Raw genomic sequence first — 24,671 nt, 5'->3', positions numbered from 1 at the left:
TAATTTTGCTTATGCTCTGTGGGAGGACATCTTAAAAGGTGGAAATTTCCGTGTCCTGACTCAGCCTGGGGATTGAATGTTTACCCTAACTTCGAGCCTGACTAATTTTGTTTTATCGCTTCTGCTCTACTGACGGGAAAATTCATTAATAGGGTATGCATCACAAAACCGGTGAATCGATTGAACGCTGGAAATGCGGCTATACATGTCAATTAGCTGCAGCAATGTAAGCATCCTATCTCGTTTAAGCATTTAATGGTATGTTTGTATTTTGGGGATTTCCAATCGTGCAGTCTTTTACATTACAGCTAAAACATATGCTCGGCACAGAATGTAAAAATATTTTCCTGGCAGCTTGGAACAAGTAGTACAACTCTAAGCTATTTACTCATATAGTAAATGACTATATCCTTTTACTCTGAGACGGTGGGGCTTTTTAGAGCACTTAGTTTCAATTCGGAGAGATATTGATGTCTCCAGTACAGTGATATTTTTTGCAAAATATGCTTCCCTGTATGTAGCATTGATCTAGGAAAGGCTTGCTCATTTTGGGGTGAACTTGCATACACAGACTCAGCCCTCCACCCCATTCAGGACCTTTGGGATGAACTGGAACGCCATCTGCGAGCCAGGCCTTGTCACCCAAGCAACATCAGTGGCCGACCTTGCTAGAGCTCCCATGGCTGAATGACAGTTTATTCCTCCAGCCAGCTTTCCACATTTTATGAAAAAGCCTTCCCAGAATACCAATAATTGTACTTTTTATGTACATATTAGTGTATATAGCTGTGTGTGCCACTACTACCATTAGCATTACTCTTTGAGTTTTTCAGACTGTATGAGCTTGAAGTTTGGTATTGAATTGCACTGCAGTTTTACACTATTAAAGGTCATTGTGATCTCAGAGGCTGCTTAAAGGAATGAGTGGCAATATCATCACAGTCATGGACATTTTCAACTCTTTAATCTAGTCTCATCTACTCCTGCTTTGTTTCCCTCTTTTTTTTTCCCCCTCCACTGTCATAATTATACAGGGCTTAGTGGTGTTTTGCAAATTCTTTGATCTGCCTCTTAAGAGCAGACGGATTACGCAGTAAAAAGATTGTACTGGTAAGGTTATTTGACAGTGTGGGTTTATTGCTGGGTTATTATTTTCTGTCTCTTTGTGCCGTGTCATGCGAGCAGGCTTGGCTGTACCCTTGTTCATAGAGTGGGATGTGAGGACGATTGATGGCTGGGTGTTTGACAGTAAGTTGGTATTGAGGGAAAATATTAGGGAAGTGCATTTTCCTGGCATCACATGCAGGAAATCCTTTGTAAGTAAACAGTAGTTTACTGCTGTGGCATTGCACTGGAAATGGCTGGATTTTATGGGATTGGTTTCAGGCATGTTTAATTCAATGATGCTTCCTTCCATTAGTTTTTTTTCTACATTAGTTATTATCTATATTATTATTTCAGCAATGAATAAATATTATCTGTAGGATATCTTAAAGCGTAATATAAAGGCGTATTTTCACTCCTGGTTACAAATTATGTTGAGTTTCAGGATAACTAAAATTACACCCATCATCTTGGATAACATAGCTTGGCTTAAAACCAGATCTTCTTAAAGTGGACCGCAAGCCAAATGGCTGATTTAAAATGATTTAGCTTACTCCAATAGCGATGATAATAATATCATAACTGCAATATTTGTTTCGATGCCAAGAACCAATCCAGATTTGCTGTTGATCCACGCTGATCACAATATCCTTATTTTATATTTCTGCAATGAAAAAAATATGTTTGTAATACATATGTTATTTTTATGCATTGAGGTTTTTATTTCTTCCACTTAATGATCCCAAAGTAAACCATGTGTAAGTAAGACATTATATACACATGGTTTAAGTATGGTGCTAGGAATAACTCTCACAAAAGAACATAGTGTACTCTATGCTGGCCTGCTGCTTATGTGGATCTTCTTATCCTCGGCCTGTAGCCCCCAGACTTTGTATCCTAATTATTTTTTACGCACTCTGTCCCTGCTGAATTGTACTTAGTTGGCTTTGCGTGGTGCACACTCAGGTAGGACCTTGATTAATTCTCAGAAAGTCTGTCTATACGTCACAGGCTACTCTAGAGGGAGATCAGACCTCAGGAAAGGATCTATACTGCAGAGACTGCCCGGTCTAATCACAATACATCATTGCCTCATCACCTTTTTTTCTTCACCACCTTTCTGCAGAACATTATATCTCTTTTTTTGTCTTCATCCCCCTTTTTTGTACTCGTCTTCTCGTTGCTTTCTCTGTGTGTTTTTCTGTCTCTTTGCCTTCTAGACTGAGGTTTCAAAACTGATGGGTAGCTAGAGAACTTCCCTGCTGCTTTCACATTCCTCATTGTCATCCCTAGCAAAGAAAAAAATACCCACACATATACACAGCTACACATGAAGATGGAAAAGACGAGAAGAAACAGGTGCAGATAGAAAGAACATGGGGCTTATACTCGGCTCGGATATTGCAGATTGAACGTGGGTAAAATAGAGACTGAAATGAAAGGGGAAGATGAAACCATGGAGAAAGATCCATCAAGAAGAATAGTCAGAAACCACAGAGGAAACAACAGCTAAAGCCATTCTGTCTTGTATCATTTGGTCAGCTCAACTGAATCTTAAAAATATTGTGACGACAGTAACATCAAAGCAGTGTCACAGAAAGTGAAACTTGATATGTTCTTTGAAGAAAGTTTTATGTTTTATGGATTTTCACATAAAAAAGAAGGTTTTGTGAGGGTATATTTCACAGCACTGACGTGTGATGAGACAAACAAGTTGGTTTGAGTGACAGTGTAAATAACTATTAAAGTAATGACTAAATACTTGGGACATTTGTGGTTTTGCTAACTGTTCTGGATACAGCAGGAACTGTGCATACGATCTTTTGACAGATGTTAGCTGGTGAACAGAAACCTTTTTAACAACAAAACCTAAAATGTTTACAACACATTTGCTTACCTTTTCTTATAAAGGTCAAAATTTGGGGCTTTTATGTAAATGAAAATTTAATATCTGGATTTTGGGATGTTGGTCAAACCTGTTTTACACCAGATAAAAACAAGAGAAGGTAATTTCTTATAATTACTAGACTTGTTAATTAAATATGAACTTTATCCATATAATATATAAATACTAGGTGTGCAACAATACTCGTATCGATATTGAACCGTTCGATACAGTGCTTTCGGTTCGGTACGCATATGTATCAAACAATACAAAAGTTTTAATTTATTTTACCAACTTTCCTTCTGACGATGCTGTCTGTGCTGAGCGCTCAGTGGATCTGCGCTCGACAGTGCAGCCTAGGCGGAGTAGTCGAACGCAGATTCACTGAGCGCAGGGCAAGCTAGCGAGACAGAAGTTAAGCTCTCCTTGCACAGTGTGTTTGTTTTGATTCGTAGACCCCGAAAATGGCGCTGCGCTCCCACAATGCATTGCGGCGTGACGTCAACTCCAAAGCCCTATATGGCAAATTGAACCTCCCCCACCCTCATTCAGATGTGGCGTTTGGAACTATTTTGGTTTTCATGTGACGTATGACCCTGAAGGTAAGCGCGTCATGGACAAAAGTAAAACAGTATGTTGGATGTGCCACGCAATGCTCAATTACATTGGTGGGAACTAGTGTGTTAGCGCAGTTAGCTCATTAACGTGTTGGCCATCCAGCCCCATGCACGGGGCGATCCGCGGTAGCTCGTTAACGGAGATTTGCCGTGTTGTGGCGTTAACGTCATTTCAACGAGATTAACGCTGACAGCACTAGTGGGAACACAATGAATATGACTGCACATTTACTCCGACATCATCCTAGTGCAAAGACAAGTGGAAGCAGACAAAAACAACAAGCACGCATGCTGCAAACTTTACCTGAGTCATTTAGACAGCCGTTAGCACATGATTCTCCTTATGGGGACCTGATATGTTTAATATACTGCTGAGAATATAGCCCAGAAGAAGCGTATAGTATAGCTTTTATTTTGGAAAGAGCCATTTCTCTGTAATAAACTCTCTTTTCCAAAGATGAGTGATTTCTTGATCAGATAGATTTATTTTTTTTATTACTTTGTTGTTTCAGCAACATTAAATTTAAAAACTGTACTTTTGAGTTAAAATATATATTTATAATTTTAATAAATGACAAATTAAAAAGGTATGAACATTTATTTTTGTATCGAAAAAATATCGAACCGTGACACCAAAGTATCAAACCGAACCGAACCGTGAATTTTGTGTATCGTTGCACCCCTAATAAATACATATACAAATTTATATACTTTTTTTAAGGGAAAGTCCTTGCTGATTTCAGCAAAACAATGCCGAGTTACATTTGGCGTGCATTACAACACCATGGTCTGTTAGTAAGTGTTTCTATAATAAACTGGCCTCGAATCCAGACGCGTCACACAATAATTAAAGTTATGAAAAAGTTATGACAAAATGATGAACGAGACCCCAAATTCTTGAGAAAATCTGATATCAGGAGAAAACAGGAAAATATTTCTCTTTCAGAGGGTCTTCTCAGTTCTCAAGCTCTTACAAAACACTGTCAAAAAGAAGAGGTGATGTAACACAGTAGTAAACATGGCCTTGTCCCAGCTTCTTCTATTTTTTTAGCATGCCGCTGGCAACAAATTCAAAAGGCTATATTTAAAAAAAACAATAAAATGTTATAATATTTGGTGTGTTGTCTTCCACTATTTTCAGGTTTTACATGATTTGCAAATCACTGTAGTTTCCCCACTGATCACCATAGTAAATAACATTCCTCGTCTTGTTACAGTACAGTGTTATACTGGGAAACATTGATCCTGGCAGTGGATAGCACTTTGACACATACCACTCATGCAGACATCACCCATCATAGACTCAGCACATCCCCAGCTGTTGAGTGGGCCTTCAAACTGTAGAGTTTCCAATAACACTGAACATTTCCTACCCCAAGAGGTGCCCTTTTAAATCCCTGAGGAGGTGAAGCTGCAATTGGTAGAATAAGGGGCAGCTACACAATATTTAGTTGTTGGTTATAAAGTTTTGTCTCATTTTTGCCTCAAAAAAACAAAAAACTCCTCTTCTCCTGCAGATGAATAGGAAAGCACATGTTTCACACTTGCAGCAACACTTAGGTGAGATCAGGTGTGAAGTGCCTCCTTCTGTATTCATGTGATGTACAAAGTCAGCCACACATATCTACACACGGTCCCGTCTTCAGCGACAGACACACACAGTTCACCCAAACTGCATTACGTTGTTGTGGTCCTCCCAGTGAAAATACTCATTCTTAATGAATAATCCTATTAGCACATGAAAGGTAACATCTGGCTTGTTCCAAAAGCAGTCATTCTTTTATAGGAGAGTCATTTGTTTTCTGGATGAATGAGTACCCCTCCCAGTGAGCGGGGTGATGGGAGGTGAATGCACACTTCACCACTCGTTTGGAAACGCGTGTACTTTTTGCAGGCCACCTCTAATGTTTTGTGTTTTTTCCCCTCCCTTGTCATTTCTCCCTTTCTGTGTGCACACGTAAAAGCTTTAACTTTGTTCCAGCTTTAAATCTCCAGGAACCTCTCTGCATTTGCACTGATAGGACATAGGTGATGGCCTGAGCGTACCCCTGTCTTGTGTGTTTACGTGTGGCAGTTGTCCCTCTTTCTTTTTCTCTGTAGTATTAGAAGGTGAAGCGTTGCTTGATGTCGCGGACTCCTAGAAATAAAGACTAGCTTTGAAGCGTTTGGCCATCACATCCATTACTCCTAGACTGTCATCCCCCAGGTCTCATAAAGGCATCAAGCGTCAAGGTTAAAGTAAGACAGCCAGTTAATGTAATCATATTTTTTTGCTTTTTTTGGACTCTCACCTTTATTTCTACCCTGTAATTTCATATAATGTAATTATAAAAGCAAAGAGAAATTCAATATCCTCTCCTGCCTTATTCTGCTATTCCTTACAGACAGGCTCTTTCCCCCTCGCTCTATATCTCTTTCTCTTTCTCCATCCATCTTTATCTGTTTCCCTCTGTCTTCTTCTTAGTGTCTGCTGAAAGTGAAATAGAGCATACAGGAGATTGTATCAGAGCGCTGATGTGAGCTGTGGTTAAAGGGGAGACGGAGAGCGATAGCAAGAGGTTTGTAGGGATGAGTGGGACTGACATGCGTTTTGTGTGGCTACTGAAGGACAGTTGAGATGTGAGGGCTCTTGGCAGCCCTTGTTCCCTCTCACCCCCTAAACACCGGCAACCCAGTGCCAGCATCTTATCACACCACACACACAAATGCACCAATAATCTTTAAGGAGATGGTGACTTCACCAACTCCATTAATCTAGATTAGTGTCCAATGGAGGTCCTTCATCAGATGCAGCCAACTGTGTGATGCCCAGCTTTCACTACGTGTTTCTCTGTGCTGCATGCTCCCTGCTTTTAAAACACTGCTGCAGCCAAACGTGGGAAAGCAGCTTAATGCAATAATTCACAAATTCTTAATTTGAACATCGATATCGGCGTGTTTTATGTAACTCAGCTCACTTAGCTGAGAGGAAATGCAGCATCATGCAATTCCTCATACGCAAGCACTGTTTTAGCTTTGTATGCCGCTTCAGTCAGGTAAAATGTGGTTCAAAATCCTCTTGGAAATGAAAAACTGACCTTCGAGATCTGATAAATGTCAGCAAGCATTGGCATTTAGTCCACCCCCTCCCTCCAGACACAAAATTAACCAATAGTTCAAATATTTTCATGTGTAAAGTTTTCCGAAGTGAGTAAATTGTCTGTTAAAGTCAGCACCAGCACATTCCATAAGCGCTCCCTGAATTTTCCTTTTACCCGAGCAGAGGCATCTGAGTGTAAAATCCATCTGAGATTTACCTCTTTTCATCTGTCACACAGATTTGATATTTGATCATCTGACTAAAGAGAACATTTTGACTGAAAATATTCCTTATGGCTTATCCAGGGCTCAGTTCCTCTGAGCAAGCAGATTTCATGGATTTCCCACTCCATAGGTTATATGAGCAGACTTCCCCCCCCCTTTCAGATGCAGACTAAGAGGTGAAATGGAGGAGAGGACAAGAGCAGAGAAGAGCAACTTACCTCAGACTGTGAATTACTGACGTAAAGGATGTGATAGCTTAGATCCCTGGTTGTGCCCATGCATGCCTGTTTCCTCAGTAGATCAGAAGCGAGCTGGAAGAGGAGGCTATGCCATGGCAGAAGTTAAAGAGGACAGTCAGGCAGTGGCACGCAGGGGCAGCAGTAGTTGGGAGTAGTTGTTGCACATCGGTGTCTATGATCCAGTAGCGTGAGCCTCCTCTAAGCCCGAGACAGAGTCAACACTCCCCCTCTTTTTTTTTTTTTCTCCACCCGGTCTCTTTTCGTCTTCTTCCCTTTCTCCACACGGTGTCGGCAGGGGCTTTCACTCACTCACACATGCATGCATGCACACACTCACACACGAGCAGGCACACACATACTGTGGCTGAACTCCGGACGGCTCAGCGACGGAGCCCACGCAGGCTGAATATCCCCATCGTGCCGCCGCAGTTCTGCTCTCTGGCTTTCTCCTCTTTTCTGTTTGTCTGCCTCTGAGCCTGTGTGTGTGTGTATGAGTGAGTGAGTGAGTGAGAGAGAGAGAGTGAGAGACAATGAGAGAGAGAGAGAGAGAGATTAAGTGAAAGGGGGAGGGAACACGAGAGAGAAAAAGAGAGATGGAGAGTGCAAAAGGGAGGAAGGGAGGTTGCAGTGGAGAAAGTAGAGCTTTAGTTTTGGCTACATCTATCAGGTTCGTGCACCATCCATTTATCTTATAATCTTATAAAGCAGTTATATCAGTGACATCACAAAACCATATGCACATCTTTACCTCATATCCTCGAAGCCTTGCTTTGTTTGTCAGGAGCAGAAATAAATTCCAACTTTGAATGGATTTGTTGAGGGCCACTTTATCTCACACACAGACCGATGTTTTTGAGATTTGTCATTCTTCACACCTGTGTTTTTGATTCTTTTGAGTTTCTTGGCATCCGTATATTGATGCTTGTCATGTGTTATCCTTGAGAGTTTTCTTGCAAGTCCATTCACCTTCTGTCATCTCAATTTGTCTGAGTCCCTACAGCTTTTTTCTTTGTGTGAGGGGAAAATTTCATTTGCTTTCCCTCCATCCCAACTGCCTATTACAGAGCTTCTATTGCCCGTTCCCCTTTCAGGTATTTATCCATCTGTCACAGGAAAATACCAGTTTTCATAAGGGAATATGCAGCTTTATTTAGGCTTAATTGGATCTGCGGTGCATTTTGTATTATTTAGTTACCATAATGGGGAAGGAGGGAAATAATACACTCGGTGAAACCCTGATCATGTAAAAGTGTAGCCTTGTATGCTTGGTCGGATGTTTTTGGAGCCATAGCTCATCCTTATTCACTGACAGGGAAAACCCAACTTCTGCTTTAAGCCTCAGGTACCATGGTAATGAGCTGCAGCTCTCCAGACAGCAGCTGCTGTGAAGTAAGTGTGCGTGTGTCTGTGTGTGTGCACACCTGTGTGTGAGCATTTATATAAATATATATATTACAGGTACCAAAAGCAAATAAAGGGCACACATCTTTCCTTACCAAACAGGTTAAAGAGTCACTTCTTTCTCCGTTCATGCAACTGTGAAGTCAACATTTGTTACTGAGGGCTAGAAATCAATGACTAGGAGAAAATGTAAAAATATGACATGAAATTTAAACAGTTGTAAAACTTTTTGAAATAATAACATTCATTTGTAAGAACGCTTCAATAAATGCATCCATCATTTTTCTTAATAAATGGATGTATTATGAATAAGAAATACATTTAAAACGTTCCAAACTGATTGAATGAATCCATTTGTAACAATCTTTGTCTAGGCTGGAAATTAGAATTAGAATTTAGTCAACTTCATTTAGTAAAAGCAAGTTTATATAAAGCTATTCTATTTAATTACCATTCTATTCTATTTTTTTTTTTATCACACTTTTTTTCATGTACTGGATCACATTTAACGATTTTTATTCGATCATGGAAATACTTCCTGTGTTACCGTTAAATGTCTTTTATCCTTGACAGCAGGAACACAGTTCAGTTTCAGCCAAATGAGCCAAGTGGGCAGCTGAGTCATTTGTGGCAGAACAGGCCCAAAGATTTTTATAGAATAAAAAGGAGAGATGTGTATGACAGTTATATTCAGTTCACATTTACATTCATCAGACTTCCTTCCCGTTGTTTATCGCCGACTTACAGCATCACAGCTCTCGCCGCAAAGTCCTTTATGACACACAAAAGAAAGTTTTGCTATTCTTTGTTCCCCCCTTTGCCTCATCTCACTTTTCTGCAACGTCACATAAAACACCCCTGACTCCCGACTGACTGCACCTTCCAGGTGCTGAACGCTGCTCTCACAGCACGGTTTTATGAGTCTGGGTTCTTGTTTTGGAATGACAGTAACGCATCTGCTTCACAGCCTTGTTACTGCTCAGCCAAGCAGCGAAAACCTGCAACTTTAACACAAAGAGAGCCGCATTATGTTTGTAAAGATTTGACCTTGGAACATCTCAGTTCTTGGAAAGTGTTTTAGATTTGAACCCAGGGTAATGGCATTTGTTTAATGGGTAGAACTCCTCTGGGAGATGATGTCTACTGTTAGTAGGAACAGAATAGGCTTTGCCATTTTCTTTTATTGGAATCTGCTCTGCGATCTGCTTGTGTAAGCAAACTGTTTCTCAGATGGATAAACTGGTGGCAAAGGACAAGTCGCTGGAGTGACTCTCCTCTCGTATTGATTTCATTACCTCAAAGCTAAATCCTCATGGGCCTCCTGTTTGATGTCCTTGTCCTTACATGCACACTATAGACAGGACTGTGGTCAATGGAAAATCCAGACCTAGTTTTTTTGCTTAGCCTGTAAATAGATTTATAGATTGTGTGATTTGTAATTTTACTGTGATTGTCTACTAGGGGTGGGTTTTTATAATCGATTTATCGATTAAAATCGATTCTGGCTTGGATAACGTGAAATCGATTCATTAAAATCCTGAATCGATTTTTTTAATATAAATTTATTTTGCCCGAAATGCCAGAATCTCAGGTGAAAGATCACAAAATTTCAATAACCACCAAACAGCTAAGACAGTAAATGAGAGCAGGAACACGGATTCTGCACAAAGATGTAAACACACAGCGCGGATCAGAGTCAGTGAGATGTCGCCTTTCTCAGCTGACGGCACGGACACAGTCGGGGCTGAAAGCCGACAGCTCGCTGATTCTGATCTGTGCGGATCAGCGCTTTGTGTTCACGCCCTTTTTGCGCTGATCATAAAGTTGTTAGTTTGATCTCTCTCCAAACAATACTGACCGAACCAGCAGCAAAAGAAGATCCAAACTACGCTTCACATAAACATCATCATGAATTCCCTCTTACGTTTGCTGTTTTGCTTCCACCACGATAAAATCACACTTCATGCACAGCTCTCTCTCTCTCTCTCTCTCTCTCTCTCTCTTCAAGAACAGTTTCCCGTCTAAAAATCTGTTTTCTGCATTATTCGCTTGCTTGTTACGCACAAGTCTACCATTGTTTACAGCGCTGTCGGTCGCTGTTTTTTTTTTTTTTTTTCGTTTTACTTACTTCCGAAAAGAAAACCTAATTTCTGCTGTTCAGTACTGAACAAATGTAAACTTTTTAAAATTATGCAAAATGCAAAACGCTTAGCTGTGTCTCTAATAAAACCGCTGTAACTTCAGAGGTAATGTTCATATGTTGATTAATGGTTTTCTTTCATTTTTGATGTACTGCAGAATATTTTTATAAAATCCCAGGCCAGGAAAATCACCTTCATGTTTTTCTGTGTTTTATCTTCAGCTATTTTGACACAAAGGTATCTGCTGTGATGCTCACACCTTTGATAAAGTCTTGCGTGTGTCAGCTTCCTTTTTATAGATACAAAAATATGTAAATGTACTGATCTGAATTATAATATTTCTGACTGTCAAAATTTCCCAGATTCAAATCGAATTGAATTGAATCGAATTGAATCGAATCGTGGATCGAATCGATTCGGGACCTTGTGAATCGGAAACGAATCGATTCTAGAAGTCAGTGACGATACCCAGCCCTATTGTCTACTGTTGCAGTAAAATCTACTCTTTGCTTTCATTAGATAGAGTTCTGTTTTCCTTTCTTTGGATTTGGACGCTGATATCTCTAGAATTTGGCTACCAAATAACTGTACCTTTAATAACATCACATGATGTCATTAAAGGTACAGTGTATAAAATCTCACCACTAGATGTCAGCAGATTGCAGTTTGCAGTCAACTTTCTTACCCTTCCTCAAGTCCTAGCTACGGTGGCTCCAGTAGTACAAACATGTTTCGGTCATCCAAGAAAGATCATTGATACTAAAATTTAGACTTTACACCATAACGGCCGTGTGTTTCTACTACTGTGATTTTTAGGAAACTCGAGCCTAACACCAGCTGTTGTCTGTTAAACTGAGATTCATCACTCATCCAAGTGCTACATCCAGATGAAAGGACTCAACCTTTTGCGATTTACTTACCTGAATGATTGAACATGCATCAGCGATTACATAAATGTTACAAAAGTAATTTATAAGTTGTGCATATGTGACTGGTCTCTAGCAACATACATAAAACTCGATTAGGCGGAACGACGATGTCCATCTCGGCCACTGTACTCAAGATGATGGAACATGGCAGCTTCTGCAAACCGATGCCCTCTCCTGTGTGCTTTTAATGGTTTGATTCTAAATTTATGAGTATGTATTGGTTTGTTGGAAGACATAAGAACAAACCAATTTATGTATACGGTACTCTTTTTTTCTATTCAACAACCTCAGAGAACAACTTAACTTTACCTTGTGAGAAGAGACAAAGTGATAAAAACCAAATGTTAGCATCGATTGGAAGGAGCAGTGAAATGCAATGAACTATCATCGTATTTGAGTATATTTACATAAATTGTGGATTTTTATTTTAACATTTTAATGTAAATGTGCCTCACCTTGTGGTCATACCTTTGTCCAGAGAGGTCACTGATTCGATAGGGCCGGATATCTTACTGTCACTGCTCTCAATGATTTTTCTCAGGTCAAATTGCTCTCACACTAATTGCCAAACATTTTGTTAGCATTACCTTGTGGAACAATTGTTTGATTAGTTTTTTTCCTTTCATTGTAATCCTTATTTACTAAATTTGATCAAGTCTTTTGACAGAAAACCTTACCTGTTCTTAAACTACACATTACCATATAGCATACTGCATACTAATTTAGATTAGTAGTCACCTCTAAACCCTATATACAGTTTTACACATTGATTATTTCGATCACTTCATCCTTAATAACATTTGATTTTAAAACAAAGTGTCAGGGCATCTGTGGTGTGTTTCGAACAGACTGTGCATTGTGAGCTTTAAAGCTTCTTCATTAATCTGTCTGATTTTCTGTCTCTGCCTCAGGCTCACTGACCACCAACAGCTAATTGAAATTGTGGACTGTCTTCAACCGCATTTTTTTAAAAAGCTGGTTTGAATCTTTAATAGCAAACAGTTTGGGGTCTCATGGCGTCAAAACATGGCAACACATCATTGACCTTCGCTATCCCACTCGTGCTCTAGTTCATCTCCGAATCTGTCACACTGACCAGGCAATGGTCGGTAAGATCTCATTCCTTTTCGGTGGATGATGCGTGTTTGGCAGTAGAGACGGGGCTTTCTTGTCAAAGAAAGTCGCCTTCATTCAGTGGGGTTCCCTATATAAATTAAGTTGTCTGTTCAAGGAAGTGTATTGCTTTGATGTGAAAGTGCTTCCTCAAGCTTGTCTTAGCCGAATCCCATCTGAATAAATGAATTAACGGGTCACTTTCATGGCTGGCTGCCCAGGTTTTCTGCACATATTACCTACTGTCAAGTGTTTATCTGGACATCACCAAGCACCAAACCCACTGCTGCTGCTGCTGCACAAAAAAACAAATGAAGTGTGAATGGCTTCAGCTGGCTCTCCAACTTGTTTCCATTGGCTGACCCTCCTGCCTGCCACCTTGTTGGCCTGATGTCGGAGCCAAGCGGGTTGGCTGAATTGTGTAGCGGTGGCCAAGTACATTGTATGTGTCAGCTCTGCCTGCGTTTGACAGACCAGTGTGAAAAGTGCTGTTGTCTTTGGTCCTTTGTTCTTTTTCTATTCCATTTATGTATATTTAGTTTCAAGAACATGAATAATATATGTTTGTGATGAAGGAATCCATGACCTATAAGTATAATATGAGTATAATAACAGAAACTTGTAATTGGTCATTTTAAATATAGTTGACGCAAAGCTCATTTCTGGATTTCTCTATCTTTTTGCATTCCTTCTAACCTGTTTTTCTCTTGTCAGGCACTACTGATGCCAGTCATCTTTTAATTTGAATTCTCCTCACAAAATCACCTCATTGGAAATGTTTGAATCTCATCTGCAGCAACCCTTAATGCTTTCTCTGAGCGAGGAGGCAAATTGGGGAGAATTTAAACTGGAATCTTTTTTGTGTGTCGTTGGTTGCGTTGCACTTTCCTTACAACCTCCGTGACTTAGCAGCCCAAATCACTTCTGCTTGCATAGGTGTCGTTCTTATAAGATTAAATGGCATGGTGCCCATGCGAGGTTTCCTGTGTGCTGTTGTAATTTCCATCATAATGAGCCAGTAAAATCATATTGCATCAAGCTTGGATCTAATGGAGAGGAGGAGGGAGTAATTTGGATCCCTGTTGGTCATCAACCCCTCGTTCTCATCTTTTTTTTCTTCTGCTATTGTGTCAGTTTTTCCTCGTTCAGAGACGCGTTGAGGCTCTTGGTACGACTCTATATACCGCTGTGCCATTTCCCCACTGGCTTAATTAAAGGCTTAAAACAATGCTCTGTTAATAGGGCAGCCCTTCAGAGCAAACATCAATTTTTGCTCCTCTGCTGTCAGGCGCTAAAGTGAGATGAATTATCAGGGAGATGCAAGCTAGAGAGCCGCGTATGATGGATCAGGCACTGCCCTCTAATCACCGCTTTTTCATTTCCTCTAAGAATCTGTTTCATTTGCCCATAAGACAGATATGGAGGCAGGGTTTGGGAAATCTCCAGCTCCTAGACTCAGTGATAGATATCACCTGTAAACTTTTTGTTGACTGTTGTTCAGACTGAGAAATTGTTTCAGTAGATAAATGAATTGAGATTGACGGCTCAGTTGGCGGCCATTAAATGACTGTTTCCATAAGCGTCATGAACAATTTGGTCTTGTCCTTCTGCTGCTTCATCATCTCCTGCAGTAGCTCAGTGAAGAGGCTAAAAGTTATGGTTCCTTTCAGTTTGAGGCCATGAGATTAATATTTCCTTTTATAGATTTAAAATAAAATGCCTTGCTAGCACGCACAATGTCATATTGGAGAGATTGATCAGTAATGATGGTGCTCTATTATCAGCACCCAGCTCACATAATGAGCTATCATTATGTTAAATTACATAAGAAAGATGATTAACTTATAATTGGGTAGTATTTTAATTGGATGGGCTGCTTGTCTTTTAGATACTTTTGAGATATGTCGTCCTTTTGATCCGAGCGCTCTGTGATACCATTTGCGGTGTGGCTTTGGTTGTCTATAATTTGTTCCTTATCATTTGACTGTAACGCAAACTATCCATCTCATTACTCTTTAAAAAATCAACAGCCAGAAAAAAATGTTATCTAGATATAATACAAAGTGCAGATCACTATAAATTCTTTCATCTGTTATCTTAGCTTCAAACAGGCTTTGGATTGTGAGATTTGTTTTGCAAAAACCAGCTGATGTACAAACCTTTGACATTAACTTGTGTTGCGTTATGAATTTACTTTTGCTCTACTGTTACTTCTTATACTTTTACATTCTCTTCACCAGAAATAGCAAATGCCAAACTGTTGTTTTTACATTTTTCATCCTGGTAATAGTTTGTTTTTTTCTGGCCTACACTGCTTCAAAGAGCTTTCAGCATAATTCGTGATTTTAAATCCTTTTGATTTCAATTTTCATTAATATACAGAGTGTCATTTTACCCAGAATATTTATCATAAAATAACTCCTTTTTATAAAGTGTTTAGTTCAAATATTTTCAGCCTTCGAGTTTGAATACAAACCCCACAAAACATGCCGGACGTGTCACATAATTAAAGTGACCTTGTAACTAAAATGCAAAAAGATATATTACATCATTTCTAAACCTTTCAGTTTCTTTTCTCTTAGTTCTTGTTATTTTTTTGTGGTTGTTGTTCTTCGTTTTGTTAGGCAAGCAGCTCAGTAAGATGCATTTTCTATCACTTCCTCCTCTGCAACTGGTCTGTTTGGTGCTCCTCAGTGTGTCACATACCTTCTCCCCTCTACAGGGAGTGCAGAATTATTAGGCAAGTTGTATTTTTGAGGAATAATTTTATTATTGAACAACAACCATGTTCTCAATGAACCCAAAAAACTCATTAATATCAAAGCTGAATGTTTTTGGAAGTAGTTTTTAGTTTGTTTTTAGTTTTAGCTATTTTAGGGGGATATCTGTGTGTGCAGGTGACTATTACTGTGCATAATTATTAGGCAACTTAACAAAAAACAAATATATACCCATTTCAATTACTTATTTTTACCAGTGAAACCAATATAACATCTCTACATTCACAAATATACATTTCTGACATTCAAAAACAAAACAAAAACAAATCAGCGACCAATATAGCCACCTTTCTTTGCAAGGACACTCAAAAGCCTGCCATCCATGGATTCTGTCAGTGTTTTGATCTGTTCACCATCAACATTGCGTGCAGCAGCAACCACAGCCTCCCAGACACTGTTCAGAGAGGTGTACTGTTTTCCCTCCTTGTAAATCTCACATTTGATGATGGACCACAGGTTCTCAATGGGGTTCAGATCAGGTGAACAAGGAGGCCATGTCATTAGTTTTCCTCCTTTTATACCCTTTCTTGCCAGCCACGCTGTGGAGTACTTGGACGCGTGTGATGGAGCATTGTCCTGCATGAAAATCACGTTTTTCTTGAAGGATGCAGACTTCTTCCTGTACCACTGCTTGAAGAAGGTGTCTTCCAGAAACTGGCAGTAGGACTGGGAGTTGAGCTTGACTCCATCCTCAACCCGAAAAGGCCCCACAAGCTCATCTTTGATGATACCAGCCCAAACCAGTACTCCACCTCCACCTTGCTGGCGTCTGAGTCGGACTGGAGCTCTCTGCCCTTTACCAATCCAGCCACGGGCCCATCCATCTGGCCCATCAAGACTCACTCTCATTTCATCAGTCCATAAAACCTTAGAAAAATCAGTCTTGAGATATTTCTTGGCCCAGTCTTGACGTTTCAGCTTGTGTGTCTTGTTCAGTGGTGGTCGTCTTTCAGCCTTTCTTACCTTGGCCATGTCTCTGCGTATTGCACACCTTGTGCTTTTGGGCACTCCAGTGATGTTGCAGCTCTGAAATATGGCCAAACTGGTGGCAAGTGGCATCTTGGCAGCTGCACGCTTGACTTTTCTCAGTTCATGGGCAGTTATTTTGCGCCTTGGTTTTTCCACACGCTTCTTGCGACCCTGTTGACTATTTTGAAAAAAAAAAACCGCTTGATTGTTCGATGATCACGCTTCAGAAGCTTTGCAATTTTGAGACTGCTGCATCCCTCTGCAAGATATCTCACTATTTTTGACTTTTCTGAGCCTGTCAAGTCCTTCTTTTGACCCATTTTGCCAAAGGAAAGGACGTTGCCTAATAATTATGCACACCTGATATAGGGTGTTGATGTCATTAGACCACACCCCTTCTCATTACAGCGATGCACATCACCTAATATGCTTAATTGGTAGTAGGCTTTCGAGCCTATACAGCTTGGAGTAAGACAACATGCATGAAGAGGATGATGTGGACAAAATACTCATTTGCCTAATAATTCTGCACTCCCTGTATAACAAAATCAGAAAAGATCGGCCCACTTCTTACCAGTGAGGGACACTTTTTTTCTCTTTTCTTTTCTGAACCTTTCTTCTCTAACGCTGCTTTATTCGACTTACTTCCATTCTTTTTCTCCCCCTATATGAAATAAAAGAGTTGTCATGGTAACATTACTGGATTCATCCCAGTGATAAAAGTGAAGAGTTTGGTTGGTTGGCCTCTAGAGACCTCCTGGTTCCCTCCAAACACACATCTCCATTGCTCGCATTACGCCTTAACAGCTGGTGTGACTCATGTTTCTGCCTCGCATCTAGATCTTAATTGCTGCACAGAGAGCCGTCTGTATTTCTTTTGCTGGGAGCGCCTCTCCCTGTGTACCACGGCAATTTGGAAATATGGTTGCAAGATTCCTCACCTGTATTTAATTTTCCATCAGGATTTGCCAGCTGATCCTAGTGCCTCCAGCAGAAATTGCATTTGTTTGGAAGCTTAAGATCCATTCATGAGCAACAAATTACAAGAATAAAATCAATAGTAACATTGGCAGATATATGGCTGCGCTGTTGGCGGTCTTGATTGAATGTTGGTGGTGAGCTTTGGGGGGGCTTATGCTACTGTATGCAGCCTCAGAGCCTTATGGCAGTTCCCACAATGAGGCTTGCAGCATGTACAAAGTTTGCTGAAGGCTCTTTATCTTGGAGATTCATTCACAGTTGAACATAAGAAAAAGAACAAATGTGGGATATCCTCCAGCTCATCCAACCATTTGAGTCTGTATGGGCTAGGGTGTTGCTGGAGCATGCATCAGTGACTGCTGGCTGCTTTGAAGCTCCTGTGACATTTATTAGCAAACTCTAATAAACAGTGTTGGGTTCGTTAGTCAAAAAAACATTCAAGTCATCATTTTTTGGAGTAATACATTACTTCTTTGGAAGTAAAAACACTACTTTTTAGATTACTTTTGTTTTTCTCCACAGCATCATTCAATATCTGTTGTCAGGTAATTACCAGTTAATTTATGCATGTAGAGGAGGCTGACGTGTTGTTTTTTTTTTTAAATGACTGCTTTGTAATTTGAACTGCACCAGCATTTTATTTGCAAAGGACTTTGTCATCAATAAATGATTGGGTGGTCTCCCATAGCTATAGATAGCTCATGTAACCTTTGCACTACAACAACACTTTAATAATTATTTGCGCTACATATACATATATTTATGTTTTATGTTGCATGTTTTCCCATATTTTGTTCCCTTTCATATATTTATATGGAGTAGTTACAATCTTTTTATACTCTATTAAATTGAAGTGAATTTTTTCATTAAGTCTAACCTTTTTCCACTGCAGCTGGCAACACTACCCTTATTTTGTTCTGCAGCTTCAGTGAGCATTGTGTAGTAACACATGAAGCAGCTTTTCACCTTGCTCCAGGTTCTGTTTAAGGTGGTGCTGCAGCTGACAGCAGGTCTCCAACAAGAACAAGTGCAACTGCAATACATATGAAGTACTTACGTAAGCATTAGGTAGTGTGTTTTTTTTCTTTTTTGCAGACTGTCCTTTTAATTTTGTCCCATATATCTTAACCTCTTGGTCACTGAATTTTCAAACAGTAGTGCATTACAGATGCATATAATGTGTGATTACAATAAAATGTCTTTTTGTAATGGGTTGTAATGGGTTATGCTTTTGTCAATACCCCACATCTCCACCAAGAATAAATGATCACCCCCTACTTTCCATAACCCAGACAAATATAACAGACACAAGTGAACAAAACCACAACTTCCTTTCTGGAGGTAAAAAGGCCAGTATCATCTATAACTCAGTATGTGGGAATATCCATCCATGTATCTACTCCCGAATACGATTGAGCAACAGCAACATTTTTTCCTCAGTTAGTAGAGGTGGGAATCACCATACATCCCACGATACAATATTATCACAATACTTAACGCACGATACGATATTATTGCAATTTTTTAAAAAATGTTGCGATATTTAGATTCTGTACATAAAGGTAAACTTTATCAATATTCATTTTATCTAATATCAAAGTCTCGCACTCAGTCCTTCTCTCATTTCAGTCAGTTTTATTGTTGACAAACTGAACGGTTTGTATTACAGTCTAGTCCAACTTAACTGAATGCAACCATCTGGTACAATTATAGCTATTTTGAACTATGCAATTTATGAAAACTATGCAGCCCCTTCAGCAACTGAAGAATTTGAAAGTAAATTAAAACAAAATATAATTTTACATTAAATAAAAGTTTTAAACTTAATTAAAATAAAACATGTCTTAAATTAAAATAAGTAAACTGTCATGTTTATTGCTGCCAAAAAAAAGTTAAACACATTTGGACAGTGAAGGAATGTCAGGATTTTTTCTCAGAAAAAGGATCAACATGCTCTGAAGTCAGAGCACAAAAACCTTTTTTGTAACAAAATATCGATTTCTGCTGTCCCTGTATCGATACATTGTTAGCAAACAAAATATCACGATACTACACAGAATCGATTTTCCCCCCCACCCCTATCAGTTAGTAGCATTCAAAGATAGAGACGGGCAAGAGAACCACTTCTTAGGCACTTCATACACTTTGTAGACTTTGTATGTACACTTGTCTCTTTGGTACTTTCTAATCAGTCTTAGTCTGAATGTGTTCTTCAGTGCTGAAGAACTGAGACTAACTGAAACTTACATGCCCTCACAGATGAAGGAGTGTGGTCCTCTGTGTCTCAGAGAAATATTTCCATTTTAATATAACATGGTTTCTGTGAAGCGTTACAGAGAGAAGTGAAACCGTCAACAGCATTGCATAGCGTTAAGGGAAGGCGAAGTAAACATGATTTTTGCATTTGAGGATTATTTTGGTGCCTTTGCATTATTATCTTAATGTTGTTAGCTATTATATGCATGATAAATGTAAATGCAGTACAATATATTATATGGATATTAAGGCAAACAATAACCATAAAATCCAAGTAAAGAGGGAAAAAAAAATCAGAATTGGTAAGACAGGTCAGGTGAGGTAAGAACAGGAGTTTGTGTGTGTGCGAGCATCCCTTCTGCTCAGCTGTGTTTTGTGCTTTGGTAGGTCAGGCCTAATTAAAGCTCAAGGAGAAGTTTTCTAGCAAAGCCTTGTGAGGATTAACTACCATGAAGCAGCAATGTTATATCAGTTGCTTTAGAGCTGCTCAACCATTCCTCGCTTCACTGAGGTAGTCAAATTAAAATCCCAATCAGGAGTTTGCTCACGTGATGATAGATTATGGAAACATGGTGACATGAATTGTAACCAAATTTCACTGCTGGTTAAGGTCTTTGCGTGTCTCGTGCAGCTTACTTTACTGCCAGTTAGATAAGTGTCAAACTGGAAGACCTTACTCTTGGCCTTATTTTGAATTGTTCTTGAAATATGTTTCTTGCAAGATTTTTCCTTTAAATAAAGATATGCACGAAAAGGGTGCACTATAAGTCGTCTCATTTAGCCAGCATTCTACTTATTTTTGCAGACTTTAGAGACAAAGAGTCACTCTTCCTGCTTGTGTATCTTAATGCTTATCAGACCTTATATTCATTAAGCTGGGTGTGCTTTCATGCTTTCTTTTCAGAGTAATTTTAATTACCTTCTCTTTTCATTTTTGATTAGCTGGTTGAGGTAAAACTGTGGGAACAATAAATCATTACAGTATGCTTTCATTCTTCACAAGTATTTAAGCAAATTCTGTAACTTTTTCTTTAGATTTCCTTTTAATTAGCCCCAAATCTTTTGTTAGATAACAACAAACATCTTCTCTTTGCCATTAGTGTCTTACTGGTTTTCTTTTGTTCTTGTATTGGTCTCTTGGTAGCTGATTATCCTTATCCTTTGTACAAATCTCTTGAGTAATCCATCTTTTTATGTGAATTTCTTGTGCAGTCTGTCAGCTGTAAACAGTACGAACTCTAGCCGTTCATATCCATTCCTTTCCAGTCGTCTTCCACTTGTTTTTTTTTTTTTTCAGTGTGTATCTGGCTTTGTCTATTCACATCAAAGGAATGACACTTGACTGGCAGCAGCAACCTCTTTTCACCTAGTCTTGCACACATTGCCATCCACTTATCTCTTCTCTGCAGCACATATACACTGTACTAACCAGAGGCAGGATAATGCTCTGCAAATGAATGATGGCACTTTGCGGACCTCATGGGTATTATAATCAGTGGAGACAAAGAGCTGACAAGTGGAGGGTAGCAGGTTAATGAGATCACCCATGAGGTGAGGGTGCCTACCTTTTTAAACCTGGGAGGCCAAGCCTGCTTCAGTACTCTGATCCAATCCAGTCAGCTAGTCAGTGGCCATCAAAATCAAAGACAGACTCTTTCTGTCCCGATCCTTCAATTTAAACTTGATTGTGTATTGAATGCACTACTTTCTCTTCTCCAGGGAAGCTTCGTGGCCAGCATGACTGGCGTACTGAGGCAGATGGACGACTATCATTATGCTCATCTGATCAGCACCTTTGGCAAGATAAGGAGTGATGTGGTGGTAAGTACACTCTGTCAGTGTTTCTGTCTGCTGGATCGGCCACATTGTCATTTTATAACTTAAAATACTTGCCTGTGCTTCAGAATGATTTTGCTCTGTCTTATCTAGAAATCAAAAGTCAGATTAGAGCTTTTATAGAGGAAAAAAAAACAATTTCTTTTGCAATAAAGTATGAAATTGAATTTTTCTTAGTCCTTGCACTTGGGCCGATACATGTATTGCACTTCCTCTTGGTGATAGTAGCTCCTGAGGGAAAATGATCACTTGTTGCAACCAACAAGTTGTGGAGGAGGGATAAATCTCGCAGAGGTTATGGGTTTCAGCTCAGAATAATTCTGCCCTCAAAGCAGCCTTTCTCTCCTATCTCCTGCCAGATTAGCATTCAGTTACTCCACTCTGTTTGCTTTTGCTCTTTGGAGATTTTTTCATCGCATGAACACGATCCTGAGTCAGGCGAAGCTTTATAAAACGCACACTGACAGATACGTTGGCATTGCTTGTAATTTGAAAAATCACTTTTTTTGTACTCGTGTGACTGAGCTGGCATGCACTGACATCCCGTTCTCTCTTAAAAGCACTATTTATTTTAATTGCATGTTTTGTTTTTTATTGAGGCTTAAATGTAATATTTTTAGTGGATTTTAAAAGAAAATCCAGTTTGGGACTCCTTATCCAGTTTCCATAGCGGGGTAAGGAATCACTGTAATGAACGTGAATCTTTCTGCAGGGTTGTGGTACCTGAAGATGGTTCGGCTATGGGTCACTTATAGATCCTGATGCTGGCTGTAGCCCAGATGAGGATATCTTTTTGTTGTGTGGCCTCACTGAACATAACAATTGTAATCACAATTAATTTGGTAAGACGCATAAAAAGGGACATCGGCACCAGATGGCAATAGTAAACATGCACAGCTGTGTAGTGCTGGTTATTCCTGCCGGAGAAGAAAGCTGTAACCTGAAACAAAAAAAAGAATTTGCTGATGCTGCAAGTTAATAGGCTTATCAATATCACTGGCCCACCAATAAAGCACAGTGAAGCTAAACGTAATTACAGCCGTGTATTCCATTACATCAATGTGTTTATTTGATGTATTTTTAAGGCTTGTACAACTATTTCAGCCCATGTTCTTTCTGCTGCAACCCTGGTGATGTTAAACTGTCATGCAAACAATACTTTTTAAAAAAACAAAGAAACTATGAAAGCAGCAATTGCTTTTAAATTGATATTAACAGGCAGTACATAAAATAAGCAACAAATGAAGTTACGTAAACCCTAGAGACGGATGTGTGGGGAAGAAGATGAGCAGTTTGTGAAATACTTAATCCTGTCTACATGCCTAAATGCATTGAGTTTCTCCCATGTGATTGGCTTATATTTGGTGAATCCAATAATCTTAGTGGTGAGTGCATGCTGAACTTTTACAGGCGTACAAAGACAAGAGACAATCTATTGCGTGATGCCTTTTAATTGTGACTTTGTAACCCTTAAAACATGTAAAGTTAGGGAGTGCAGACAGAGTAGATATGACTAATGCTATGTTTTAAATGGTAATGATCATTGTAGGTGTTACCCAGATATCTGATGAATATTAGTTGTGTAATATTAACAAAATACTGGATTATTAGTTTTGTGTGCTACCTGCAAAAGAGAAATACACGAGTCACCTTGACCTTTAAATGAATCTAAAACCTGTTTCTGCCTGAAAGCCACGGACGACAAACCGTTCATTTCAGATTACTCTTATCTTGGAAGTGGGAAGAATAGCAGTTCTCATTTTGAAAACTTTCTCTCTTTTACAGGATTTCCTAATGGAAACATTTATCATGTTCAAAGATCTCATTGGAAAAAATGTCTACCCCTCTGACTGGATCATAATGAACATGATGCAAAATAAGTAAGTACGACACTGCTGGAAATGCACGCGCAAACACAAACCATAAACTATACTGCTTTCAACTCGCTTCACTACGGTTGCTAAGGAACAGCAGTCGGAAGCGGGTATGAATATTTTCAAATGTTTTTCTCTTCATGCAAATATCGGCACAAGGCCTCAGCAGTGTAGCAATCAGATGAGCAGTCAGCGCAGCCGCAAACAATCACATGAATTATAGATGCTCTGGTATACGCTGCTAATCTCCAAACTTAGTCTCAGAATCTCTCTGCTTTTTTTGTGCTGTTCTGCTGCAGCCTTCTGGTTTATTGATGCAAACCTTTTTTAAATGCAATTTTAACATTTTAAAGCAAAGTTAGATAGTGCTTTGCAGTTTAGTCAGTAGTGGGGTTTTTCTGTAGTTGTCAGTAAAGAGTTAGAGTTCTTTGTATATTTTGGGGGATTTCTTAGTGATTTTTTTAAACAAGGAAAGTCAGCATAGCCAACTGTTAGGTTTTTCTTTTTTAATTTATATAAAATATTCACTTTTAAAAAAACAAGACATCAGAATGAGTTGCTGAGCTCTATTATACAGTGATACCAAAACAGCTGCCAGATGAAATGCTTGAATCTTTTTTCTTTTTTTTTTTTGACAAAGAAAATTCTCCCTTCTCCACCATCATTCATGTATTATCATGATCGCTGGTTAAATTCTACATTCAAATTTCCCATGGACAGATTACTCTGCTAAATTTAGCATTATAATACTGTCTGAGTCCCAACTGACAGGGGAAACAAAAAGACAAGAAACAAAAGGCGTAGTTAGAGAGATGATAGCCAATGCAGATGTGCCAAAATCTGCCGTTCTCCTCGGATGGCTTCTTGATGCTGGCTTGAAAAGTAAGCTGATCCCTGTAGAGCCCCTTGGTGAAATCCTCACAGCAAAAATCAGCATGTTTACAGCCTGGTGCCTAAAGTGGGTTTGGACTCACTTTTTTCCACCAGGATAATGTTTTTGTAATTCATCTGCTAACTAGCTACCTGTTCTAGCTTCAGAAAACAACCTTTAAAATCTTACACACCACATGCACAAAACGGGCCACCTACACAATGCATGTAGCTTCCCTCTGCTTTTGTGCTGATATCAGTGGTAGAGGAAGTTTTGGAGCTCTGTAGGACTTAGCAACCCACCTCTGTCATTTTATGTAATCTGAGGGACCAAAGATCAAGGTCATCCAATACTGATTTTCAGTCTTGTCCC

At 39.3% G+C, this 24,671-nt stretch overlaps 2 protein-coding genes across 4 annotated transcripts in view; one reads left to right on the top strand and one right to left on the bottom strand.

Moving 5' to 3' along the window:
- The window catches only part of insyn2a (inhibitory synaptic factor 2A), a 41,022-nt gene extending 33,362 nt beyond the window's left edge, over positions 1–7,660 (bottom strand). Inside the window, exon 1 of one of the 2 annotated variants that reach the window (XM_084937456.1) lies at positions 7,128–7,660. The gene's annotated coding sequence lies outside the window, so the exon portion shown is untranslated. The remainder of the gene's footprint in view (positions 1–7,127) is intronic. The other variant, XM_084937455.1, reaches the window with a different exon arrangement.
- Positions 1–24,671, top strand: part of dock1 (dedicator of cytokinesis 1) — a 213,875-nt gene that overhangs the window by 128,434 nt on the left and 60,770 nt on the right. For both annotated transcript variants that reach the window (XM_084937450.1, XM_084937451.1), the window contains exons 28-29: positions 21,438–21,539; positions 23,340–23,434. In XM_084937450.1, coding sequence (XP_084793576.1) covers positions 21,438–21,539; positions 23,340–23,434 — 197 coding nt within the window. The remainder of the gene's footprint in view (positions 1–21,437; positions 21,540–23,339; positions 23,435–24,671) is intronic.

This window comes from Perissodus microlepis, chromosome 8, assembly GCF_051167445.1.
Source record: "Perissodus microlepis isolate ML-2025 ecotype Zambia chromosome 8, ASM5116744v1, whole genome shotgun sequence".
NCBI classification, from domain to species: domain Eukaryota; kingdom Metazoa; phylum Chordata; class Actinopteri; order Cichliformes; family Cichlidae; genus Perissodus; species Perissodus microlepis.
The sequence above is the reverse complement of the archived record's forward strand: the minus strand, read 5'-3'. Positions and strand labels throughout refer to the sequence as shown.